This window comes from Ailuropoda melanoleuca, chromosome 17, assembly GCF_002007445.2.
Source record: "Ailuropoda melanoleuca isolate Jingjing chromosome 17, ASM200744v2, whole genome shotgun sequence".
NCBI lineage: Eukaryota > Metazoa > Chordata > Mammalia > Carnivora > Ursidae > Ailuropoda > Ailuropoda melanoleuca.
The window spans coordinates 14,195,104-14,216,785 of record NC_048234.1 but is presented as its reverse complement, the minus strand read 5'-3'; the positions used below and the strand labels follow the sequence as shown (position 1 = coordinate 14,216,785).

The window sequence follows — 21,682 nt, the reverse complement described above, 5'->3', positions numbered from 1 at the left end:
CCAAAAAATTGCTTAAACTGATACACAAATTCAGTAAAGTCACAGGATACAAAATCAACATACAGAAATCTGTCACATTTCTATACACAGATAATGAAGCAGCAGAAAGAGAAATCAAGGGATCAATCCCATTTACAACTGCAACAAAAACAATGGCACCTAGGAATAAACCTAACCAAAGAGGTGAAAGACCTGTACCCTGCAAACTATAAAACACTGATGAAGGAAATGGAAGAGGACACAAAGAAATGTAAACACACTCCACACTCATGGATTGGATGAACAAATATTGGTAAAATGCCCATACCACCCAAAGCAATTGACACATTTAATGCAATCCTTATCAAAATACCAACAGCATTTTTCACAGAACCAGAACAATCCTAAAATTTATATGGAATCACAGAAGACCCTGAATAGCCAAAGCAGTCTTGAAAAAGAAAAGTAAAGCTGGAGGCATCACAATTCCAGGCTTCTAAGTTATATTACAAAGCTGTATTAATCAAAACAGTATGATACTGACGCCAAAACAGACACATAGATCAATAGAACAGAACAGAAAACCCAGAAATAAACCCACAATTATATGGTCAATTAATCTCTGACAGAACAGGAAAGACTATCCAATGGGAAAATGACAGTCTCTTCAACAAATTGTGCTGGGAAAACTGGACAGCTACATGAAAAGAAGTTAACTAGACCATTTTCTTACACCATACACACAAAAAAAATTAAAAATGGATGAAAGACCTAATTGTGAGATCTGAAACCATGAAAATCCTAGAAGGGAGAACAGGCAGCATGTTCTCTGACATCAGCCATAGCAACATTTTTCTAGACACATCTCCTGAGGCAAGGGAAACAAGAACAAAAATAAACTATTGGGACTTCATCAAAATAAAAAGCTTCTGCACAGCAAAGGAAACGACAAAACTAAAGAAGGCAACCTATGGAAAGGGAGAAGATATTTGCAAATGACCTATCTGATAAAGGGCTAGTATCCAAAATATATAACGAACTTATAAAATCAACACCCAAAAAACAAATAATCCAATTAAAAATGGGCAGAAGACATGACCATTTCTCCAAATAAGACATACAGGTGGTCAACAGACACATGAAAAGATGCCCAACATCACTCATCATCAGGGCGGTCCAAATCAAAACTATCTCCTCACACCTGTCAGAATGGCTAATATCAACAACACAAGAAACAAGTGTTGCGAGGATGTGGAGAAAAAGGAACCCTCATGCACTACTGGTGGGAATCCAAACTGGTGCAGCCGCTCTGGAAAACAGTATGGAGTTTCCTCAAAAGTTAAAAAATAGAAATACTGTATGATCCAGCAATTGCACTACTGGGTATTTATTCCAAAGAAATATAAAAACACTAATTCAAAAGGATACATGTACCCCTGCATTTATAGCAGCAGTATTTACAACAGCCAAATTATGGAAGCAGCCCAAGTGTCCATCAGTTGATGAATAAAGGAAATGTAGTGTATATACAATGGAATATTATTCAGCCACCAAAAAAGAATGAAATCTTGCCTTTCACAATAACATGGATAGAGCTAGAGAGTCTAACACTAAGTGAAATAATTCAGTGAGAAAAAGACTAATACCATATGATCCCACTCAAATATGGAATTTAAGAAACAAATGAGCAAAGGGAGAAAGAGAAAGGCAAACCAAGAAATGGACTCTTAACCACAGAGAACAAACTGAGGGATCAGAGGGCAGGTGGGTGGGGAATGAGTGAAATCAGTGATGGGGATTAAGGAGGGCACTTGTGATGAGCCCCAGGTGATTAAAATAAAAATTTTAAAAATTAAAAAATTGAGTATCACTCAAAAAGTTATTATAATTCCAATGTTGTTGACATACAGCGTTAGTTTCAGGTGTACTTTTCCTGGTTTCTTAAGGTGGAAGTATAAATAATTGATTTGAAAACTTTGTTGTTTTGTAGTATTTCTTGCTATAAATTGCTCTCTATGCAAAACTTCAGCTGCAGATGTTTTGTTGTATTTTGTTTTTATTTTCTTAATAAAAAAGAACTTAAATTTCCCTTGTGAGAAAAATAAATAAAATAAAATAGATGTTGGTAGAATTCACCTGAAGCTTTCTGATCCTGGACTTTCGGTTTTGGGCAGACTTTTTTAAATTACTGATTCGATTTCATTACTTGTAATCAGTCTATTCAGATTTTCTATTTCTTTGTGATTCAGTCTTCAAAGGTTATATGTTTCTAGGAATTTATCCATTTTTTTTCTAGGTTCTAATGTTGTTTTGCTATTTTTTATTCCTGGTAATTTTCTTTGCTTTAAAGTCTATTTCGTATGATATTAAATAGTCATACCAGTGATCTTTTGATTGGTGTTTACATGGTATATCTTAACCATGCTTTTTCTTTAAACCTACTTATATCATTAAATTTGAAGTTTCTTATAGAGAGCAAATAATTAGGTCAGGTTTTCTTTTAATCCACTCTCGCAATCTCTGTCTTTTAAATGACGTGCTAAGACCATTTACATTTAATTCAATTACTGTTATGTTCAGGTGTAGGTCTATGATTTGTTTGTTCCCTGTTCCCCTCTTTTAAAAAAAAAAATCCTGTTTCTTCTTTATTTCTTTTGATTTTTTTTTGTATTTTATCTTTATCCATTATAATTTTGACTACATTGTTTTCTACAATTCTTTTAGAGGTTGCCATAGGAATTACAAAATGCATACTTAACTTTCCCCAGTCTACTTAGAATCAGTATTTTACCACTGCAGTCGGAATGTAGAAATACTTTCGACATCGAGGTCACTTTACCCTCTCCTATCATAGTTTCTTTATTCCATTTACATACATTAAAAGCTCCATCAGACAATGTTATAATTTTTTGTTACCAGCATCAAACCTGTTTTGAAGAACTCAAACAGAGAAGTCTATCACTTTCACCCAGATATTGACCATTTCTGTTCCGCTTCCTTCAGCCCCTGTGTTCCAAGTGTCTCTTCTCCTATCATTTCCCTTCTGTCTGAAAATCTTTACCAATTCTTTTAGAGCAGGTATACTGGCTACAAATTCTGTTTTTGTTACCCAAGATTTTTTTTTTTTTTTAAGATTCATTCCTGAGGAATATTTTCTCTGAAAACAGATTTCTGGGTTGACAGGTTTTTTTCCTTCAATGCTTCAGAAATGCTGCACCACTTGCTTCTGGACTCCATGGTTTCTGTTGAGAAATCTGCAGTCATTTAACCATGGCTCCCCTCCAGGCCCTGCATCATTTTCCTCTGGCTGCTTTCACAATTTTTTTATCTTTATTTCTCAGCAGTTTATAGTGTGTCCAGGTATGGATTTCTTTGGGTTTATACTTTTTAGGATTCATTCAGCTCCTTCGATCTATAGGCTTGTCTTTCACCAAACTTGGGAAGTTTTCTGCATCATTTCCTCAAATATTTTTTCAGTATTGCACTCTTTCTCTTCTGCTTCTGGGACTAATAACACAAATGTTAGACCTCCATTGCTATTCCACAGCCCGTGAAGCTCTGTTCATTTTTTTCTAAGTTCTGATTAGTTCAGGTATCTTAGTTTTCAGTTTGCTAGTTTCCATGCGTCTCCTCTTTGTATCCCACTTCTTCGTGGACACTTTCCACTTTAATATTTGTTTCAAGGACATTTGTGATGCTTGTTGAGCCATATTTACAACAGTTTCTTTATAGTCTTTGTGAGATCATCCCAACATCTATTTTATCTTGCCATTGCCAAGTGTTGGCTGTCTTTTTCCAATGCAAGTTGGCATTTTTATGGTTTTTCATTTGATAAGTATTCGGATTGCACTGGTTGGATCAGATTGGATTGGATTTTGATTATTATGAGATCCTAAGTCTGTTTATATCTTATGGTGATAGACTGATATTTTTCCCTTAGCAAGCAACTGACCTACTTACGTTCAAGCTGCGAGTTACACGTCATCTTTTATGACCTATGGCTATAACATCAGTTCAGTTCTCAGTGTCTTTGCAGTCCCAATCTGACCTGAAACATGCATGTAGCACTCAGGGGTCAGTCTATCCATCAGCTCAGTTCTCAGTTTATTATATGCTAATTAGAATCAGATCCATCCACGCACAGGTCAGGGGTGAGCCCAGGAGTTGATCAACAACTTTATGGGGTTGCTTTCCTAAGCTCCTCCTATTTTTTTTTTTTTTTTTTTTTTGCATGATCTCCCTGATCCATGGGACTCCCATTTCCAACTCCCTAGAGAGAAACCATCCACTTCCACAACTGTGAGGAGCATAGCCACGTGGCCGGAGAACAGAAAGTGAAAAAAAGCAGTGGGTTTTGGTTGTGTACTCTTTGAGCCCTGGCTCCACCCAGCAGAGAGAAGGGCTCTCCCCTATCACTATGTTGGCTCCTCTTACTGCTGCTACCCTCAGAACTGTCTGTGGGCGAGGGCACAAGAGAAGGCGGGAAGAAAACAGTGAGAGACCCACACCATGCTCTGAGCTTCAGGAGTTCCTTCTTTTTCCTGCTCTGCAAGCCAAAACTAGTGGGCATCCCCTGGTATTTCCCTGTCCGCACCCAGCACTCACTCCCAGGCTTCACGCTGTCCTGACCTCAGGCCAGAAGGCACCAGAGGGGAATGTTAAGCTCACAACTAGCCCAGGAATCCCTGGAATTCTAGCACACTTCCCCATCCTCCTGTTGCTACTTACTTCCCAAGTCTCAGAGAGCTGCGCTCTGCCCCGGCCCTGGCGGATAGCGAGGTTCAGTGAGTGAAGGGCTGGTGTTATGTGCACACTCCACTTACCCACAACCAGGATTCTCTGCCCATTTTTTATCATGAGTCACAGAGTGTGTTCATAAAGCTGTACAACTGAGAGGTCCAGAACGATGCCACCTTCCTGCAGAAAGGACCCGAGTGCTTCTGGCTGAGCAGACAGCAGGCACCCCGAGACCATCCTAATGTGGGCACCGTGCTGACGTGGCTCCTCTCTCTGCCTGGCCTATCACTTCTCCAGCAGGACTCAGCCCCTTTTCTGTGGGCTGGTGAGCTGTTGAAGCTTCACTGCTCAGCCTCGCAGTCTCCCTGCAGGAATGGGAACTTCCCGCAGGGGAACAGAGCCAGCACTGGGCTCCCTTGCATCTTGGCCTCCATCCACCCTACCTGGACCCTGGCCTGATCTGCACTTTCTTCAGATGCCCAAATACCTTCCAGCCGACGATCTTTATAATTCACCCAACTTCTCTGGTCGTCCTCAGTGAATGGTTCATCCAAATGAACACATCTGCCATCCCTGGAAGTAGCTAACTCCTTTTTTTTTTTTCCTTCAATAAACTGGCTCTAAAAGGTTTCCTGAGATCGGCGCACAGATGAGGGCACTAGGGCTTACCTTGGGCACATCCCATGAGTCAATGCAGCACAGTGAAAATCACCTTTCCTTCTGTAAGGGTCCTTCTCCCCCAGCTAACTGTGTGTGTGCATGAAAATCAAGAAGTGGTAATCGAGCATATTCTTATTTTAAAACTGAGGCCACTGCAGACAATGCTGCTGCCCCCCTGGTCCTTCACCCCGGTCAGGCCAGACCCTTTATCTGAGGTCACCAGGTCTGTTACTGGCTCCACTAGGATTCTGTTATTAGGCTGACCTTTTCCCCATTGGAAAAAACCTCCAAAAGTGTTACGGAAGTCACTGGGAACACGTGATATGAAATGAAAAATGATTTACAGATACTTTTCACATATATGCCACATAGTTAAGTCAAGTTACATAACTGGCAACTTTTTCCTGCCAGCTTACAGGGAATTAAACCTAAAATTTGTTCAGGTGACTATTTTCACCCTCACAAGGGACCAAAGAATCAGGATTTAACTGACAGTCCCAAGGGCCAGCTTGCCGGCATCTGTCCACACAGGGGCAGATCAATATCAGGCAGATTTCCTTGAGGACAACCTAAAATCAAGAATTTTGGCACTGAAAGGGACTTACCCACCCCACTCCCAGAACAGGCGGAGCCAGACGGAGCATGTCCCTGCAGGTGGGTCGCACAGAGGAAAGGAGTGAGAGGTGGGAGCCATGCACCCACACTGGTAACAGAGAGCAAGGGCAGAGCCCTCCCAGCACACAGCAGAGCAGCCCAAGTGTGTCACCTGCACCATGAAGGTAAGGACTGGCTCAAGCCTGAGTGCCGCCCTGACTGGGCTCATGACGAGGAAAACCAGGCTAGGGATGCAGACAGTATGTGGTCCACAGGCTGCTCTGGGCTGCAGGGTGACCGTGATGGGTGCCAGCACACCACGTTACCGGGGAGAAAGGCCTGGAACTTCCAGCTGCTCCTACCTTGGCTGGCTTCTGGCTGCACGGAACTTGGAGGAAGTGGGGGCGAAGCTTCAGGGGCCTCCACCACTGGGTGCTCAGCCACTGGACAGATGATAAACCACCTCTTCCCTGTGTGCAGGACTATGAAGCAGGACAAAAACAAAGGAGAGGCCCAGTGAATTTCTCCTGTGGCCAATGGAACCCCCTACCATTGGCACCAGACCTGCACTGGGGAACTCACACCGGGGGGGCGGGGTGCAGCCCACTCAGGGGGCTCACTGGCAGCCTGGGGCTCACACAACACCCACAAACACAGGCTTAGCTCCTGGGATGCCTACAGTGCCATCAGCACAGGGGTAATGTCAGCCGAGGCAACAGGAGGCAGCAGTGAGTCCACACCGCGCTCAGTCCCCACTCGCACCAGACCCAGCTCCTCACGTCAGCCCCCTCCACATCTGGGGAGATGCTCACCACACGTTGCAGCAACCTCCCCCCACCCACGTGATGACCAAACCCCCTTATGATACACTCAATGGGGTCTGATCAAATGCCCACTAAGGGACAAAGAAAGAATAGGGCTGGAAATGCCTCCTCCAGAGGTGTATCTGGGCGGCAGATGGGCCCGGGAGGAGACATACCGTTCTGCTGATACACAGGGGCATTTGCCTGGGACTGGCGACTCTCCTGTGGAGGTAAAGGGTCAGGAATCAGCAGACCGCATGAAACAAAGACTTCCTGCAGAGCACAGTGTGGCCGCAAAACATCCGAGGGGCCTCTGGAGCTCGAACACGTCCCATCGCACTGTAGGTGCCCACCCTCCCGGCCGCCTCACCCAACACTGCATGACTCACAGGCGCCTCCGGCAGGCCTCGTGCACGCAGAGCCTGGAGCTCGGGCGTCAGCAAGCCCTGGCCCTCCTGGGACCCCGCACCCGGGACTCACCTCCCCGCTGCCCAGGGCGCAGGTGCTGAGGTGCGGTGGGCTCGCCCCAGGGTCGGAGCTTCGGTCGACGTCTGTGTCCTCACTGAGCATGTCCTCTGCCTTGTCCATGACGTCCTTCATCTGTTCGATGAACGTCTCCCGCTCGGCCGGCAGGATGAAATCGTGCTCCACCTGCAACACACAGGCATCCCTGCTGGGGGTGCGCCACAGGGCGGGGGCGGGGGGTGCCGACGTGCCGGGTCTCCCCTGACAGATCTACTCCACTTGTGCTCTGCGCTCAGCCCGAGAGCAGCCCAGCCACCCGCACAGGCCAGGGGCTGGGGAAGGCTGGCAGCCGTGCGCCCCGCAGATAGGAGGACACGGCTTTGCCAAGCCGGGGAAGACACTCGGCCTCACCATGTAGGTGGCGATCTCATCGGGCGCATCCCCGTCCAGGTCAAACTTGAACGTCACCATCTTGTGGTTGTGGGTCTCTAGCTGGCACTCCACCATCTTGTCGCCCGTGTTGCACACCTGCAGGACGCTCGGGTGGTGAGACCGGGAGCAGGCTGCGTCCGCGGAGCCCCACGCCCATGGGTCTGCCCCGCCCGGCCACTCACGTTCAGGATGGTCAGCCGGGGGCGGCTGGCTCTCTCCTGGCGGGAGCGCGCGCGCGTTGACCGGCGGTGATGTTTCCGGGCAGCCTTGCCTTCCAGCCGCCCCCCGCCGAACGTACCCTCACAGCTGTCACTCATCTCTCTGCCAGAGGTGACGTCAGAACCTCCGTAGCTGTGTGAAAACCAAGAGTGTGACAGCAGCCTGCAGACCAGCCTCGCGTGGGAAGATTAGCTTTTCAGGAAATAGCCAGAAAACCTAGAGGGCCCGAAGCCAGCCCTGACCCCACCTTCAGGGCCCACAGCCCCTTCTCCTGCTGTTCTGTCTTGGGTGGCACTGGAGTCGTGGGGAACGCGTGGGCTGTCTGATCTGGGACCTTGTCCTGACTCTTGACTTGTGACTCAGACCCCACGGGCTCACAAACAACAGGATTAAGAAAATCCTCCCCGTGCCTCAGTTTCCCCATCTGTGTAACAGCAGAGGAACTCAACAACCCCCGGGGACTACTGCAGGGGTTGAAGGGGATCGGCACTGAATTTGGTGCTGACGCACCGGGATATACAGCCACTTCCCACATCCAATCCCTCCCCAACTGTGACGTGTTCTGTGACCAGGACAGGACAGGTGGCCAGCAGCCATGGTGCTGGGGGTCTGGGGGGTAGGCCAGACTCTGCCCTGCCCTCCAAGCCTCCCCTGGCCCCCAGGCCTGCTGACCCTTTGTCCGCTGCCTCCCCCTTACAGAACATCCCGGGTGCCACAGACAGGCACCAGGATGCTGGACGCAGAGGGGAGCGTGTGACAGCCAGACCCCAGAGGACCAAGTCGGGCTAGGAAATGGGTGACATCACTAGAGGCCCTGACTCGTGAGGGGAAGCCACAGTGAGTGGTCTCAGTGGAGTGTATGCCCACAGCCACCCTCACCATCCCCAGGGGCCAATGGGGCCGTTACCTCTCAGAGGTCTGCGGGGGGCCGGGCAGCTTGTCCTGGGAGGCCTGCTCCTGAAACAAAACCACGGAGAGGAGGACGGGTCATGGTGGCACAGGTGCACGCCGCTGGCTGTCTCCCCACCCCTCCAGCCCAGAGAGCGGATCACGCGAGGCAGGTATAAGGGTTTTTATCTCGTAGAGTTCCTAAAGGTGGGGGCCCCCCCTTGGCCAACATGCTAACCCACTTTGATCTTCCGCACGGGAGAGCACACGGGCCCAGGAAGGCTGGCTACAAGCCTTCCCACCACCCCGAGGGAAGGCCCTGCAAATCCACGTGTAAACACCCCGGTCTCCAGCCAGATACGTTTAAGGAAAGCATAACATTCAGGGACAACGGAGGATCATTAGAACAGCTGTCCCAGGGCACACACTTCCACCTTCCTGAGAGGTGAGACCTGACATCACTGTGCTGGGAGCCACTGGGGTCAGGGGCTGAACCCGGAGGGCAGGGGCACACACCTCTGGGGCCGGCTCCACCGTCAGCTGCACGGCCGGGCAGAGGCTGGCAATCCCAGGCCCAGTGGGCAGCGGTGGTTGGACAGTAGGTGGCAGGAGTGGGGCGGTCTGGATGGGCAGGCTCTGAGAAGCCGCCACCACCGCAGGGGCCAGGGAGCTGGGGAGCTGAGGCAGCTCGGGGACAGCGGGTGGCAACACTTCCGGCAGAGGTGGGGACAGGACGGTGGCCGGCGTCGGCGCCATGGGGACCTGGGCGGTGACATCCGCAGCGTATGGAGGTGGGTGGCCCAGCAGGATCTGGGGGCACAGGGGACAGGGATACAAGTTGGAAGGCCAGCCATGCCTCTGCCAAGGGGCCCTGGACCAAGGCAGGTGAGCACAGCCTCTGCCCCTCTCCAATCCTACCCACGGCCTCAGAGAGCGTTAGTACACAGACTCAGCAGGAACTCTCGGGTCCCTGTCCGCGTACAATCAAACCTAACACCACACTTCATTTAAGGACCTAGAGCTGAGTCCACGGGGTGGCACGTACTTCACCCCAAACACGGCTCCCCACTGCCCCCCACACGCCGCCCCCTGTCCCAGCCCTATTGGCCATGCGCTAGAGGGACCAGGGACCTTGGCCTCCAGTGGGCTGGACTCCTCACGGTCCCCTGTGTAAAAGCTCCCGGTGGGACGGCCTGAGAGGAGGGCCCCGTGTGGACGAGTGGGAGCCTCCATCCCGCCCTACCTCTGGCATGAGGTCGGGAACGGGAAGGCCCACTGCTGGCCCTGCCGGGGTGGGACGGGTCAGCAACATGGTGTGTGGGGTCAGGTACAAGAGCCGCAGCCTGGCGGGCCCCATTCTCTCCTGCGAGAACCCCCAGCTGCTGCGTTCAGGGGAGTCTGCTCTCAGCACAGGGAAGCCTGTGAGGTGGCCAGCCCAGCCCATCAATAAACCACGGAGAGCAGGGAGGCCACCAGGCCTGGCCGACAACCTCGGAGCACACGGCGCCTTCTCCAGCCACCGGCCCGGCGAGGCAGCGAGGCACCAGGCCCTGACACCGCAGACCCCAGCCTGGCCGCCCCCAGGGAGCCCTGACCCAGGAGCGGCCGTCAGCCGACTAACAGACCCGGCAGACGCTTGCGCGGTCGGGCGCCAAGCCGCGGCCCCTCTTCACACCCAGCTGTCAAGCCCAACTACGCCTCCCTTCACCAAGAACAAATCCTTTCTGGAATCAGACGCTGAGAGTCAGGACACGCATCTTATTCCAGACGGAAACCAGACTGGGTGAGTGCAGAGTGACGCCTGGAACCCCCACACACTGTGGGAACGGATCTCCACAACGAAGCCTACAGGGGGCTACCGGCCCCACCACGCAGTAGAGTCTAAGCTCCGAGGGCCAAGGGTCTGCTGCCGGCACACGGCAGTTGAGGCTCAGAGCCAGGTGGGGGGGGGCTCCCAGGTGAGAGGCCCCCAGGAGACAGGCTGCAAGGTGGGGGGGCTCCCAGGTGAGAGGCCCCCAGGAAATAGGCTGCAAAGTGGGGGGGGCCTCCCAGGTGAGAGGCCCCCAATAAATAGGCTGCAAAGTTGGGGGCCTCCCAGGTAAGAGGCCCTCTGGAAACAGGCTGCAAAAGGGAGCTCCCAGGTGAGAGGCCCTCAGGAAACAGGCTGCAAGGTGGGGGGGCTCCCAGGTGAGAGGCCCCCAGGAAATAGGCTGCAAAGTGGGGGGGGCCTCCCAGGTGAGAGGCCCCCAATAAATAGGCTGCAAAGTTGGGGGCCTCCCAGGTAAGAGGCCCTCTGGAAACAGGCTGCAAAATGGGGAGCTCCCAGGTGAGAGGCCCTCAGGAAACAGGCTGCAAGGTGGGGGGGGCTCCCAGGTGAGAGGCCCCCCAGGAGACAGGCTGCAAGGTGGGGGGGGGCCGGGTGAGAGGTCCCCACTTCAACTCCCCTCGTCCCATGAGGTTGGAGAACAGCCCTGGAGCTCCAAACCACGCATGGGCTGTGCAGGTGTGCGGAACCCTGGGGAACCTGCCCATCATCAGGGCCTGTGACCCTACACCCTGTCACTGTCAGCATGGCAAGCGGCCTGAGGTCCCCACCCTATCCCGGACATTGTCCTTGTCTGCTGTGTGCCCCTCAGAGCCCTGTCTGCCTCATGCTTGGCTGCTGAGATGGGGGTGAGCCCACACCCCCCGACACCACCACACCTCGGCTGCCCGGGGAGGGCAGGGGCCGCGGCGCCCAGTGTGACCAGGCCCTTCCACCAGCACAGGCATCTGCAACCGACCTTCGAACGGCCCGATGGTGGAACCACTAGTCACCCCAATTCCCGCAGCTCTGGAGACTGCCTGCTCTCCCACCCCCCCTCTACCCGGGGGTCAGGGCACCAAGAAGCAGAGGCCTGACCGCCTCTCACGCCGTCCCAGCGCCTGGAGGGCGGGCCCTGCACGGCGCGTGGCTTACCTGGCTTCCCGCCCCGCCGGCCACAGCGGCCTGCTCAGGAAGGCGCGTGCTCGGTTGGTGGGGCTGTGGCAGGGTCGGGGGCGCCGGCTGTGGGGCGGCAGCCCGCACATTCTGCGCCACGTGGAGGGGAGAAGGTGGGATGTCGCCGGGCACCATCTGTGGGAAGGTTGCCGGGTACACGGGCTGGGCCGGGAGCTGGGCCACGGCGGCGGGGTGAATGGACAGGGCAGCCACACCCTGCGGGGCCACGGCCAGCAGAGGGATGGCGGTGGCGGTGGCAGCCACGTTTGGCACAATGGTCCTGCACGGCACGGCCAGCGGCGCCCCAGCAGGGTGGGGCAGCTTAACCGCCTGCAGAGGCAGGGCTGGCGACGCGGGCAGGGGGGCAGTGGCCGCGCTGAGCGGGAGACTTGGCAAGATGACGGCGGGAGAGAAATACTGAGAGGGGGCAGGCACGGCAGGCCCACTGGCGGCCTGCAGGTCGGGGAGAGCTGCAGGGAGGCTGTCGATGGAGGCCAGGGGCGCGATGGGGGGCCCCACCGGAAGCGGAGGCACCTGAAAGAGACGGGAGCACATCGGTGTCACCAGGGCTCCGCCCTGCCTGCGGCACGCCTGCACCACCAGAAGGAACCTGACCGCAAACCCAGTTCAAACGCGACCTCGGAGAGCCTCCTCGTGCCACGGAGGGGCCACGCCGCGGTCCGCCCTGCACTGGTGGGCGGCTACGAGGACAGCCGGCGGCTCAGGTCCGAGGGGTCACGGCAGTGACCACCAGCTCTGCGGCTTTGGCACGTTTTCGTTCAGAGAGCCAGGACCGTCAGAGCTGCCAGACTGGCCCCGAAGATCTGCACAGACACACAGACTAAATTCTGTGGCAGGGAAAGCATGTCCTCGAGCCCCCATGTGCTGAGGCAGCGCCCCGTGCCGTGGGGCCCGCAGAGTGGGCCTCTCCCCACAGCAGAGCTCTGGAACCTTCCATGTCCAGTCTTCCATCCTGGAGACACCCGGTATCTGACCTCCTGGAGTGAGCACTTGCAACATTTCAGATTCTCCAGTAGGTCTCTCTTTAGACCTTTCTGGTGGCCAGCACACAAGCTTCATCACGTGATCCCCACCTTCGCACAATTATAGAGCAGCCACGGTACGCGAGCCACTTCTAGGTACTGGGGAGCAAACAGTGATTCAGCTAGACGGTGAAAACAACCCCACGTGGCTGTGATGGGGACGAGGCCCGGTGACAAGAAAGAAACTTCTGGATGGTGTCCACAAACTGCAGGGACACTCACATCTTCCACACGAGGTGGCACGTTGTGGCCGAGTCCCGCTGCCGCGATGTGATGGACCCATGAGATGAAAGCCATCGATGGCATTAGCCTGGGTGATGGCACCCGGGCACCAGGCGCCATCAGTGTCACTGGTCACTTGAAGCCGTGGACTCCCCAGGACCACGGTCAGCACAGCCTGGGTGGGTCCACGACAGACAGTGGCCGCAGCTGTGCTCTACCTGGCTCCTCCGGCCCTGAACCTGGACCAAACCCCTCCCTGACCCAGACACGCCTGGGCAAGACGCCAAGGGTGGGTGGGCACGGCCACTCCCTCCCCAGGGAGTGTTCCTGACCCACAGACCCACGAGCACTGGCAGCCCAGAGCACGGAGAGTGGCCAGCCAGACTGGGGACGCAGGCGAGGCGGGGGCAGGGTGGGAGTTACCTGAGCGGGGACCTGCGACAGTGGCTGCAGAGGCGCTGGTGGTATCTGGAGGGGCTTCAGCTGAGCAGGGGCCACCACCTGGGGCGTCGGAGCTAGGTAGGGAGGCAGGTGGGGGGGCACCGGCTGGAGAGGGCCTACGGACGGTGGGGCCAGGACAGGTGGCAGGGGCGCTGGCTGGGCCAGTGGCGGCGGCTGGGGAGAGAGGGGGCTTCTCTTAGACCAGCGTCCTGCTGAGACAGTCCCCCACCACACGCTCAGACATGACAGAGAAAATCGACTCCCACACATGCACGCCCAGCCTGGAGCTTGAGACGTGCCGATGTGGGGGAAGACCACTGCACATGAGCGGTGCCCCTCTGAGTGTATGGATCCAGCAACCCCACTCCCATCGGCACCCCCAGACCCTGGGGAACTGCAGCGAGGGGCCGAGGGGGCCTGGGCCTGCCAGGAGGCCCACCGGCCCTGGGCCAACAGACCTTGCCACCCACGGGGCAGGAAAGACTGAGGCACCCAGGGTGGGGCCAAGCAGGGACAGCCCACACTCACCTGGTGGCCGGGGGGTACAGGCTGGCCTGGGCCCGTCGGCACAGGGGCAAAGCTTATGGCTGGCTCCGGGAAATGCTGCTGCGGGAGCGGAGGGTGGGCTGGGGGCGGGATAGAGCCCACGGGCAGGCCAGGCTGCAGAGAGCACGGATGACCACACTCACCAGCTACCCTAAGGCCCCCACCCCGCTTGCGCTCCGTGGCAGCACAGCCCTCCCGGGGACCGGACTACAGACCGGTGCAACCTGGTGGTCCATGGGACACTGGGCCCACGGGGACGCGGTCTCTGCCTGAAGGGGCGGGCTGACTCACCGCGGCAGGCTGCTGGTAGGTCCCCAGAGAGGGCAGGCTGTAGGGCAGGACGGGGCCGTCGCTGACGCTGACGCTCACGGGGGGGCTACACACACACTGGGCGGGGGGCGGCGCCGCGTCCGCCAGCGAGCCCAGCACCACACTCTGCTGGCTGCTCTGTGAGTCTGAGTACACCGTGGAGCCCTGGCCACTGTCGAAGGTGCTGTCCGCTGGGGAGGACACGGGCACGTTTCAGAGCAGACACCCCCCAACCTCACCCCCACGGCACTCCCCCAAGTCTCAGGGAGCACGGACAGGCTCAGACGCGACGCTCAGCTGGTCCCTACGCTCTTCTGCAAACCAAGACTTGGCTGAGCTCCCCAGTCACTTGAGCCGTAAGCGCATGTCACTCTGGACCATCGACCCTAGGACAGCAGGGGGCGGGGGCTGTAACCCACCTGGAGACGGCCTGACGCCCCAGGCCAACACTGTCCGGCATCTTGGGGCCACCCACACAGGCGCCACAAATCCCAGGTGGGCCCCTCACACCGTCCTCCGCAGGAAGCGCACCCGCGTCCACCCCGGCTGCAGACAGGGACCTCACTGGGCCCTGACCAGACCTTGAGAGCGAGAGCTCAGTGAGCTCTTCGATGGTGCAAGGGGTCTTAGGAGGCTGACGGCAGGCGTGCCCAAGTCAGGAGAAGCTAGGGTCACCAGTATTTCATGGAGGGTGGGACTCTGACCACCTTCGCCACCACAGCAAAGAGCCCGAAGCAGGAAGAGCTGGGTCCAAACCTGGTCCTCACGTCACGGGCCTGGTTCTAACCTGGCTGGAGAATGGGGCTGACGAGGCCCGCACCCCGCAGAGGCCGGCAGGGGGGACCCAGAGGCTCTCCGGCCCGAGGAGGCCTCCTAGAGGCCAGCCTCCCCTGCACCCGTGCCCAAAGTCCATCAAAGCAGGCCACGGTGGACAGAGCCACACACACACGCCGCACCGCCCACGGCCACAGGCTCGCCTCTCCAAGACGCTCCTGGGAATAACGCCGCCTGCGTGGCCAGGCCAGCAACCAGGCAAAGCAAAGCCTTGCGTGAAATGGCGCTTCCAGAAGCTGCACGCACACCGCGACTTGCCACCCACACACCGAGCATCCGCACGGGCGCCTTCCAGGATGCCGGCATCGCGTCAATGCGTGATTCAAGCACACGCAGTAAAAGGGAATCCTGCTGGCTTTACGTCAAAATAATTTTTCCCAGGGGCTGATCAGGACAGACTTCACCCCGGGAAGACATGCCAACACCAAGGTCTGATTGCACAGAACCAACCCAACAAGCACTCCGACCTGTAACGAGGCAGCCGGCGGGTGATTCCTCCTACACACAGACACAGAGAGAGACACACAGAGACAGAAAGACACAGAGACAGACATACAGAGACAGAGAGACACAGAGACAGAGAAACAGAGAGACACAGACACACAGGGACAGACACACAGACACAGAGACAGAGAGACACACAGAGACAGAAAGACAGAGACACACAGAGACAGAGAGACACACAGAGACAGAAAGACAGAGACACACAGAGACAGAGAGAGAAACAGAGAGACACAGAGACACAGAGAGAGACACACAGAGAGAGACAGAGACACACAGAGACAGAGAGACACACAGAGAGAGACAGAGAAACAGAGAGACACAGGGAGACACACAGAGACATAGAGACACAGAGAGAGAGACACACAGAGACAGAGAAAGACAGAGAGACACACAGTGACACACAGAGAGACACAGAAAGACAGAGAGACAGAAACAGAGATATAGAGATAGAGACACAAAGACACACAAACTGTGTGTGTGAGAAAAAGAAATGTGTACAAACCTGGCAAATTTCACATAAACCAACTCTAACCATATATGCCACATTTTAAATTTTTTAAGGGAATGTGTTTATTTCTATAATTAAAAATTAATTTAAAAATCATCTTCAGGGGCCTGGGCGGCTCAGTCGGCTGAGCATCCAGCTCTTGGTTTCGGCTCAGGCCACGATCTCAGGGTCGTGGGTACCGGGCTCTGCGCTCGGCGGGGAGCTGCTTGGGATTTTCTCCCTCTTCCTCTGCCCCTCCCCTTCCCTAGACACATGCGCTCTCTAAAAATAAATTTAAAAAATTGAAAATTAGGGGCGCCTGGGTGGCACAGCGGTTAAGCGTCTGCCTTCGGCTCAGGGCGTGATCCCGGCGTTATGGGATCGAGCCCCACATCAGGCTCCTCCGCTATGAGCCTGCTTCTTCCTCTCCCACTCCCCCTGCTTGTGTTCCCCTCTCTCGCTGGCTGTCTCTATCTCTGTCAAATAAATAAATAAAATCTTTAAAAAAAAAAAAAAAAAAAATTGAAAATTAAAAAATCGTCTTTAAGCCTGCTGCGGTCCCTGGGCGCTGGCCCACACCCTGTCGCTGAGCTTGATGGGAGCTGAGGCGGGCAGCTCACACACGGCGTGGTGGAGAGCCCCGGCATACGATGTTGGCCGCACCTTCCGCCATGCCCAAGCTTGTCTGCCCGCCCCTCAGATCCCTTCCCCCGTGATGTGCGTGCAGCCTGGAGTCCCATCATTTCACCTTGACAAGGCACAGGGTTTTCAGGCCATCCACACGCACTGTGGCCAGAGGGACAGCCGGGCACGGGCCTCGTGTTGTGGCCACGGCACGGTGCAGATGGGTGTTGGGCTGTGAATGGAGATACGCAGAGCGGTGTGCACGTGTGCGTGCTGCACGCATGTGTGCAGGTGTACGTGTGTGCACACGCGTGTGTGTGAATGATCACATGTGCACGTTCTCTCCGGAAGTTACCATCAGGAGACAGGTACCAGCCGCGGCCTCAGGAGGGGCACTCACCTGCACGCCCTCTCGTACTGTTAGAATTTTACACACATCTGCTTTCCAGAAATCACCACAAACGGGTGAAACATGTTTTGAGAGTGTGACTGCAGTTGAAGTGACAGAGCTGCTCTGAGTGGACAGAAAGAGGACGTTTGCGGACAGACCACCCACCCACACTGAACCCGCCTGCGATCCACGTCTGTACCGTGGCCGGGCCTGTGCCGGGACCCCTGACCACAGCAGAGTGTGGCGGTCTCTCCTTTCCTGCCTAGAAACTTTCCCACTGATGGTCGAGTTTTTAAAGTGGGAAGTGGTGTGTCATCAGGAGAGCTTTTTCCAACACAAAGTTTGTGCCCATTAATTTTTTGGTTTATCGAAAAATGGAGCAATGATGTAGCGATTTCATTCTCCGAGGCAAACCTGAGCAGGTCGGAAGGAAGCCAACGGCAAGCGAATGGTCTCCAAGTGACAGGCAGCTACTGGTTTGAATTTAAATAGCCTACTTTGAAGAACGTTAGCTATAATTTTAATGATAAATGAAGTATGTGCCTATTAAGTAACTGAACAGGCTATTTTGGTCTGTCGACACGAGCAACCTGAAAAAGCGGCCTGGGCAGGCTCTTACTCACAGAACGGACAGGAAACGCCACGTCCTGACCCGCAGCTCACTGCTGCATTTTTAGGCCGCCGAGGGCAGAGGCAGGACACCATTCTGCCTGGACGTGCAGAAAACACAGGATTCTCTGTCCCAGTTTCGGAGATTCAGAGTGATTCCTAGCGACCCATCACTGACACTGGGAAATGTGGTAAAGGTTTCAAAGGTCAGGCACTACAAGAGATATAACCTTGGGGACAGATAATCCTGGTGGCAAAGGTCATGGCTCAGAGCACCATGACCACTGGAGACCAGCAGGGACGCCCCCGCCGGGCACAGGACTGATGCCCTCTACACGGAACGAGGAGCTGGATGGAGCCACTCCGTCCTGTTGGCTTGGGGCACGGGAGGCTCTGGACTGTCTGCCCGTTTGTCCCCACTTATCCTAAGAAGCTGGGCTTCAGGGAGCCAAGGACATCCCAACGCCTGCCCCAGGAAGAAGGCTCGCCTACACCCACGGTCCACGCCTGCAGCACGCACAGGGTGTGAGGGCGCGGGGAGGGTGGCACTCACAGGCCAGAGAGGTGGCGCTGGCCGGCAGCGCAGTGGGGAGGTGCTGGTCTGCCTCGGGCTCCTCGGGCTCTGGCGGCCCAGCCGGCGCATGGTAGGTCACCTGGACCTGCAGGGGTGCGGGCGGGCCCCTGGCCTTGTCGGGGCTGCCTGGCTCCCGCTGTTCCGGGGGCTGCAGAGCCGGCCAGATCCTCTCCCGCCGCCACTGGATCAATGCTACACGGTCTCGGATGGACTTGGCCACAATCTTCACGTCGCTCTCGTGGAAGAATCCTGACTCAATCTGCAAAAGGAGGTGCCGTGTCATTACTGGGGCCCTGCCGTCTGCACCGCCACCTCCCGCTCATGGCGTCTCTGCAGAAGTCCCTCCTCAGGTCCTCACCACGTCTCTCAGGGACGCTCTCGTCTTCCCACAGGAAATACCCTCCCGCCAACGGTAAACCCACAGGAAGCACAGCCCTCTGAACCTGCACAGCCCCGCTCCCGTGAGGACGAGGCAGGTGCTCGTGCCTGTGGGTTGAGGGCAGAGAGCCTCAGTTGCCTCCCGAAGGCGGGCCCTGGGCACTCCCCAAGAAGGCACGCAGGGAAGCAGGTGCACCGTGGAACTTGAGACTGGCAGGGTAGGCGCCCGTGCCCAGGAGAGCGCTGGGAGAGCACGTGTGAAGGAGCCCTGGACCTCTGGGAAGCGGCCCGGCTCTCCCTGAGGACATCTGTGGTAAACCAGGCACAGCAGAGGCCAGTCTCCACAATGTCACCGCGGCAGCCCCGTGTGGAGAGGGACAAAGTGCAAACGTTGCGGCGCTGGTCGGAGACCACGGGAGCTCGCGGCTTTCAACATACGATAGACGTTAAGCGCGCCTGGATGCAGATGCGAACGTGTGGCATGGCGTGCGTGCAAGCGTACAGAACGCTGGGCAGGCCTGGGGTGACCCCCGGAGTCTGGCCAGCGTGAGTGGGTGGGGAGGAGAAGGACAAGGGGCCTAGACACCTCACGGTGCCTGAAAGCCAGGACAGACGCAGAGAACTGAGGGGACGTGCAGGAGGACACAGGAGCCAGGGCCACAGGCCAAACGTGGACGTTCTGGGCATCAAAATGCAGTGACAACACGATGATCTGAGGGGCGTGTCCGCGAGTGCACACAAGAGAAATGCAACTTCACTGCTGGCATGAGGCCACACAGGATGCCACGCTGTGCCGTCCCTGTCCCTCCCTGCACACCCTCCCACACGTGCATCACTTGCTCACAGGAAGCGTACCATGAGTGGCCTAGGGAACAACCCACTGCCTAGAAATCGAGTCTCCGGCCAGGAGCCAGGTAAGCGGGCATGGACACCGAATGACCCTCAGCCTGGTCAGCCCCAGCTGACACCCCAGCCATACAGCGTGGGGGACCCACTAAGCCACTCCCAGATTCCTGACCACGAGGTAAGAGACCACAATCGTGTACAGGGCTGCGTTTGGGGGAACGTACCATGCGGTTACAGATAATTCACCAACAAAACCATAGTCCACAGAGATACAAATAAATGGAAAGTTTGGCGAAAATGCATATTTATACAGTTTCAAGGTATGCCCCCATGACGTAGTCATTAATTGTCACTCCACACAGAGACTGTGGGCAGACGCCCCTCGACCGTGTGCTCATGGGAAGTGTCCTCAGGGGGCTGACCATGGTGAGGACACAGCCCCATACCCAGTTCCCACAGACACGCCAACATGACCGCGAGGGAGCCAAGCCCTCGCCCTTCATGACAGGATAACCAAAGACGGTCGCTGTAGGACGAGCTCCCGCCATGAAGGTGTCACCACACATCAGAGGACCCCAGGCAGGGCCGAGGTGGTTCTACCAGTTCTGACGGCCAAGGTAGCTGAGCAGGAAAGTTGCTGTCTGTGGGCAAACAGGCGGGCACATTTGGGTGGCAGGCCAGCAGGCCTGGATGTCATCTCAAACAGTTCTTTGTCGCACATTTGCAACTTTTCTGTAAGTTCCTGACGGATTCGTTCAAAAGCTCTCTACCCCACTGCACAGAAGGAACCGTGTTACAATCTGAGACGTCTCGGCCGTCAGCCTGCCGCCTGATTCAGGCACGGACAGCAGCGGTGTGAGCGGCGGCATGCAGCCAGGACGCGGGTGGGGGGCCGGGGCTGAAGTCAGTGCTGCCCGCCCGGCGCCCCGACCAGAGACAGCTGATGGGAAGGCGCCCCGCAGACGCGCCTGCCCGCTGCTTCTATTTTCTGCCCGTGGCCCAGTTTCCCTTCCGTCTCCGTCCTCGCGGTCACCCCCCGGCAATCCTCTCCGAGGTGTTGCTTCTATTTTTTCCCAGACGGGGAGAACTTAGCCCCGTTCTCTGCCACACTGAAACATCGACTACCCGCGAAGGCAGGAGGGCTGGCGCGGGGACACGGGGACCCTGGGCTGGGCTGCGAGCCCCTCTCCTAGGGTCCTCACAAGGGGTCACATCCAGGTCAAAGCCAACCCAGGTCCCCAGAGGACCTACCCTTCTCTCAGCCCCCAGGGCACTTGATCTGTCCCACACCCTCCCCAGACCCAGCTGCTGGGAGATTGGCTTTAGGTGAGGACACCAGCGCTGGGGCTTGCTGATGCTGGACCCCGCGCTTGAAGAAGTAGGTGTGAGCAGTTAAAGCTGTCAGTAAGTGACTGCCCAGAGCGGCATGGGGCAGTGAGCCCAGAAACGCTGCCCCATGAGGGCTCCTCGGTGGGCACCTAGCCCAGGGGCAGCCTAGAGAAGCCCGGAGGTGGGATCTGGCAGCTCCAGGGGGGCGGGGCAGGGAGGCTGGCACTGGCCAGCAGGAAAGGAGTGGGCAGCAGCGGCCAGGCCCAATGGGGCACTGGCACAGGGCCGAGACCCCGCTGTGGGAATGCGGCCGCTGTCAGCTCAACACTGGCTCATCCTAGTCCCCGAGTGGAGGGGGTCCGCGTCATTCTGTCATTCTTCAACCAAACACAGTGAGCCCAGTCTGCACGGATGTCGTACTGCCCATAGGACGCTTGTCACAAAAAGGTGCTTTTAAAGGTGATGGAGGGAAGCGCTGGGCCCAGGGGTCTCCACCGTGAACTCACGGACACTGCCCACCAAGTCCAGTCAAGAGCCAGGGGGGCCGCGCTGAGGGCAGGCGAGGCAGCAGGCCCAGATATGGGCACGGGGCCTGCAGGATCCGCCATGTGGAGGGAGACCATGGAGGCAGAGTAGGGAGGGGTCCCTCGGGAGGACGGGTAGTCCTAGAAAAGGTCCCAGGTCACATGTGGGCACCACCAGGTCCTACAACTAAAGAGCACGCCAGTGGAACCAAGAACCAGCCCAGAGGTGGAGGAGAAGCCTGGTCCAACTGAGGCACAGGAATC

General features: G+C 55.8%; 1 protein-coding gene across 1 annotated transcript in view; it reads right to left on the bottom strand.

Annotated features, from left to right (window-relative positions):
* WNK2 (WNK lysine deficient protein kinase 2) overlaps nucleotides 1-21,682 on the bottom strand; it is a gene marked incomplete at its 5' end in the record, with an annotated part of 118,708 nt that overhangs the window by 56,798 nt on the left and 40,228 nt on the right. Inside the window, 12 exon segments of the mRNA XM_034647307.1 lie at nucleotides 6,333-6,452; nucleotides 6,950-6,995; nucleotides 7,254-7,424; nucleotides 7,650-7,766; nucleotides 7,853-8,021; nucleotides 8,797-8,846; nucleotides 9,294-9,587; nucleotides 11,737-12,291; nucleotides 13,446-13,637; nucleotides 13,992-14,123; nucleotides 14,301-14,509; nucleotides 18,321-18,600. Of these exon segments, the coding sequence (XP_034503198.1) occupies nucleotides 6,333-6,452; nucleotides 6,950-6,995; nucleotides 7,254-7,424; nucleotides 7,650-7,766; nucleotides 7,853-8,021; nucleotides 8,797-8,846; nucleotides 9,294-9,587; nucleotides 11,737-12,291; nucleotides 13,446-13,637; nucleotides 13,992-14,123; nucleotides 14,301-14,509; nucleotides 18,321-18,600 (2,335 nt within the window).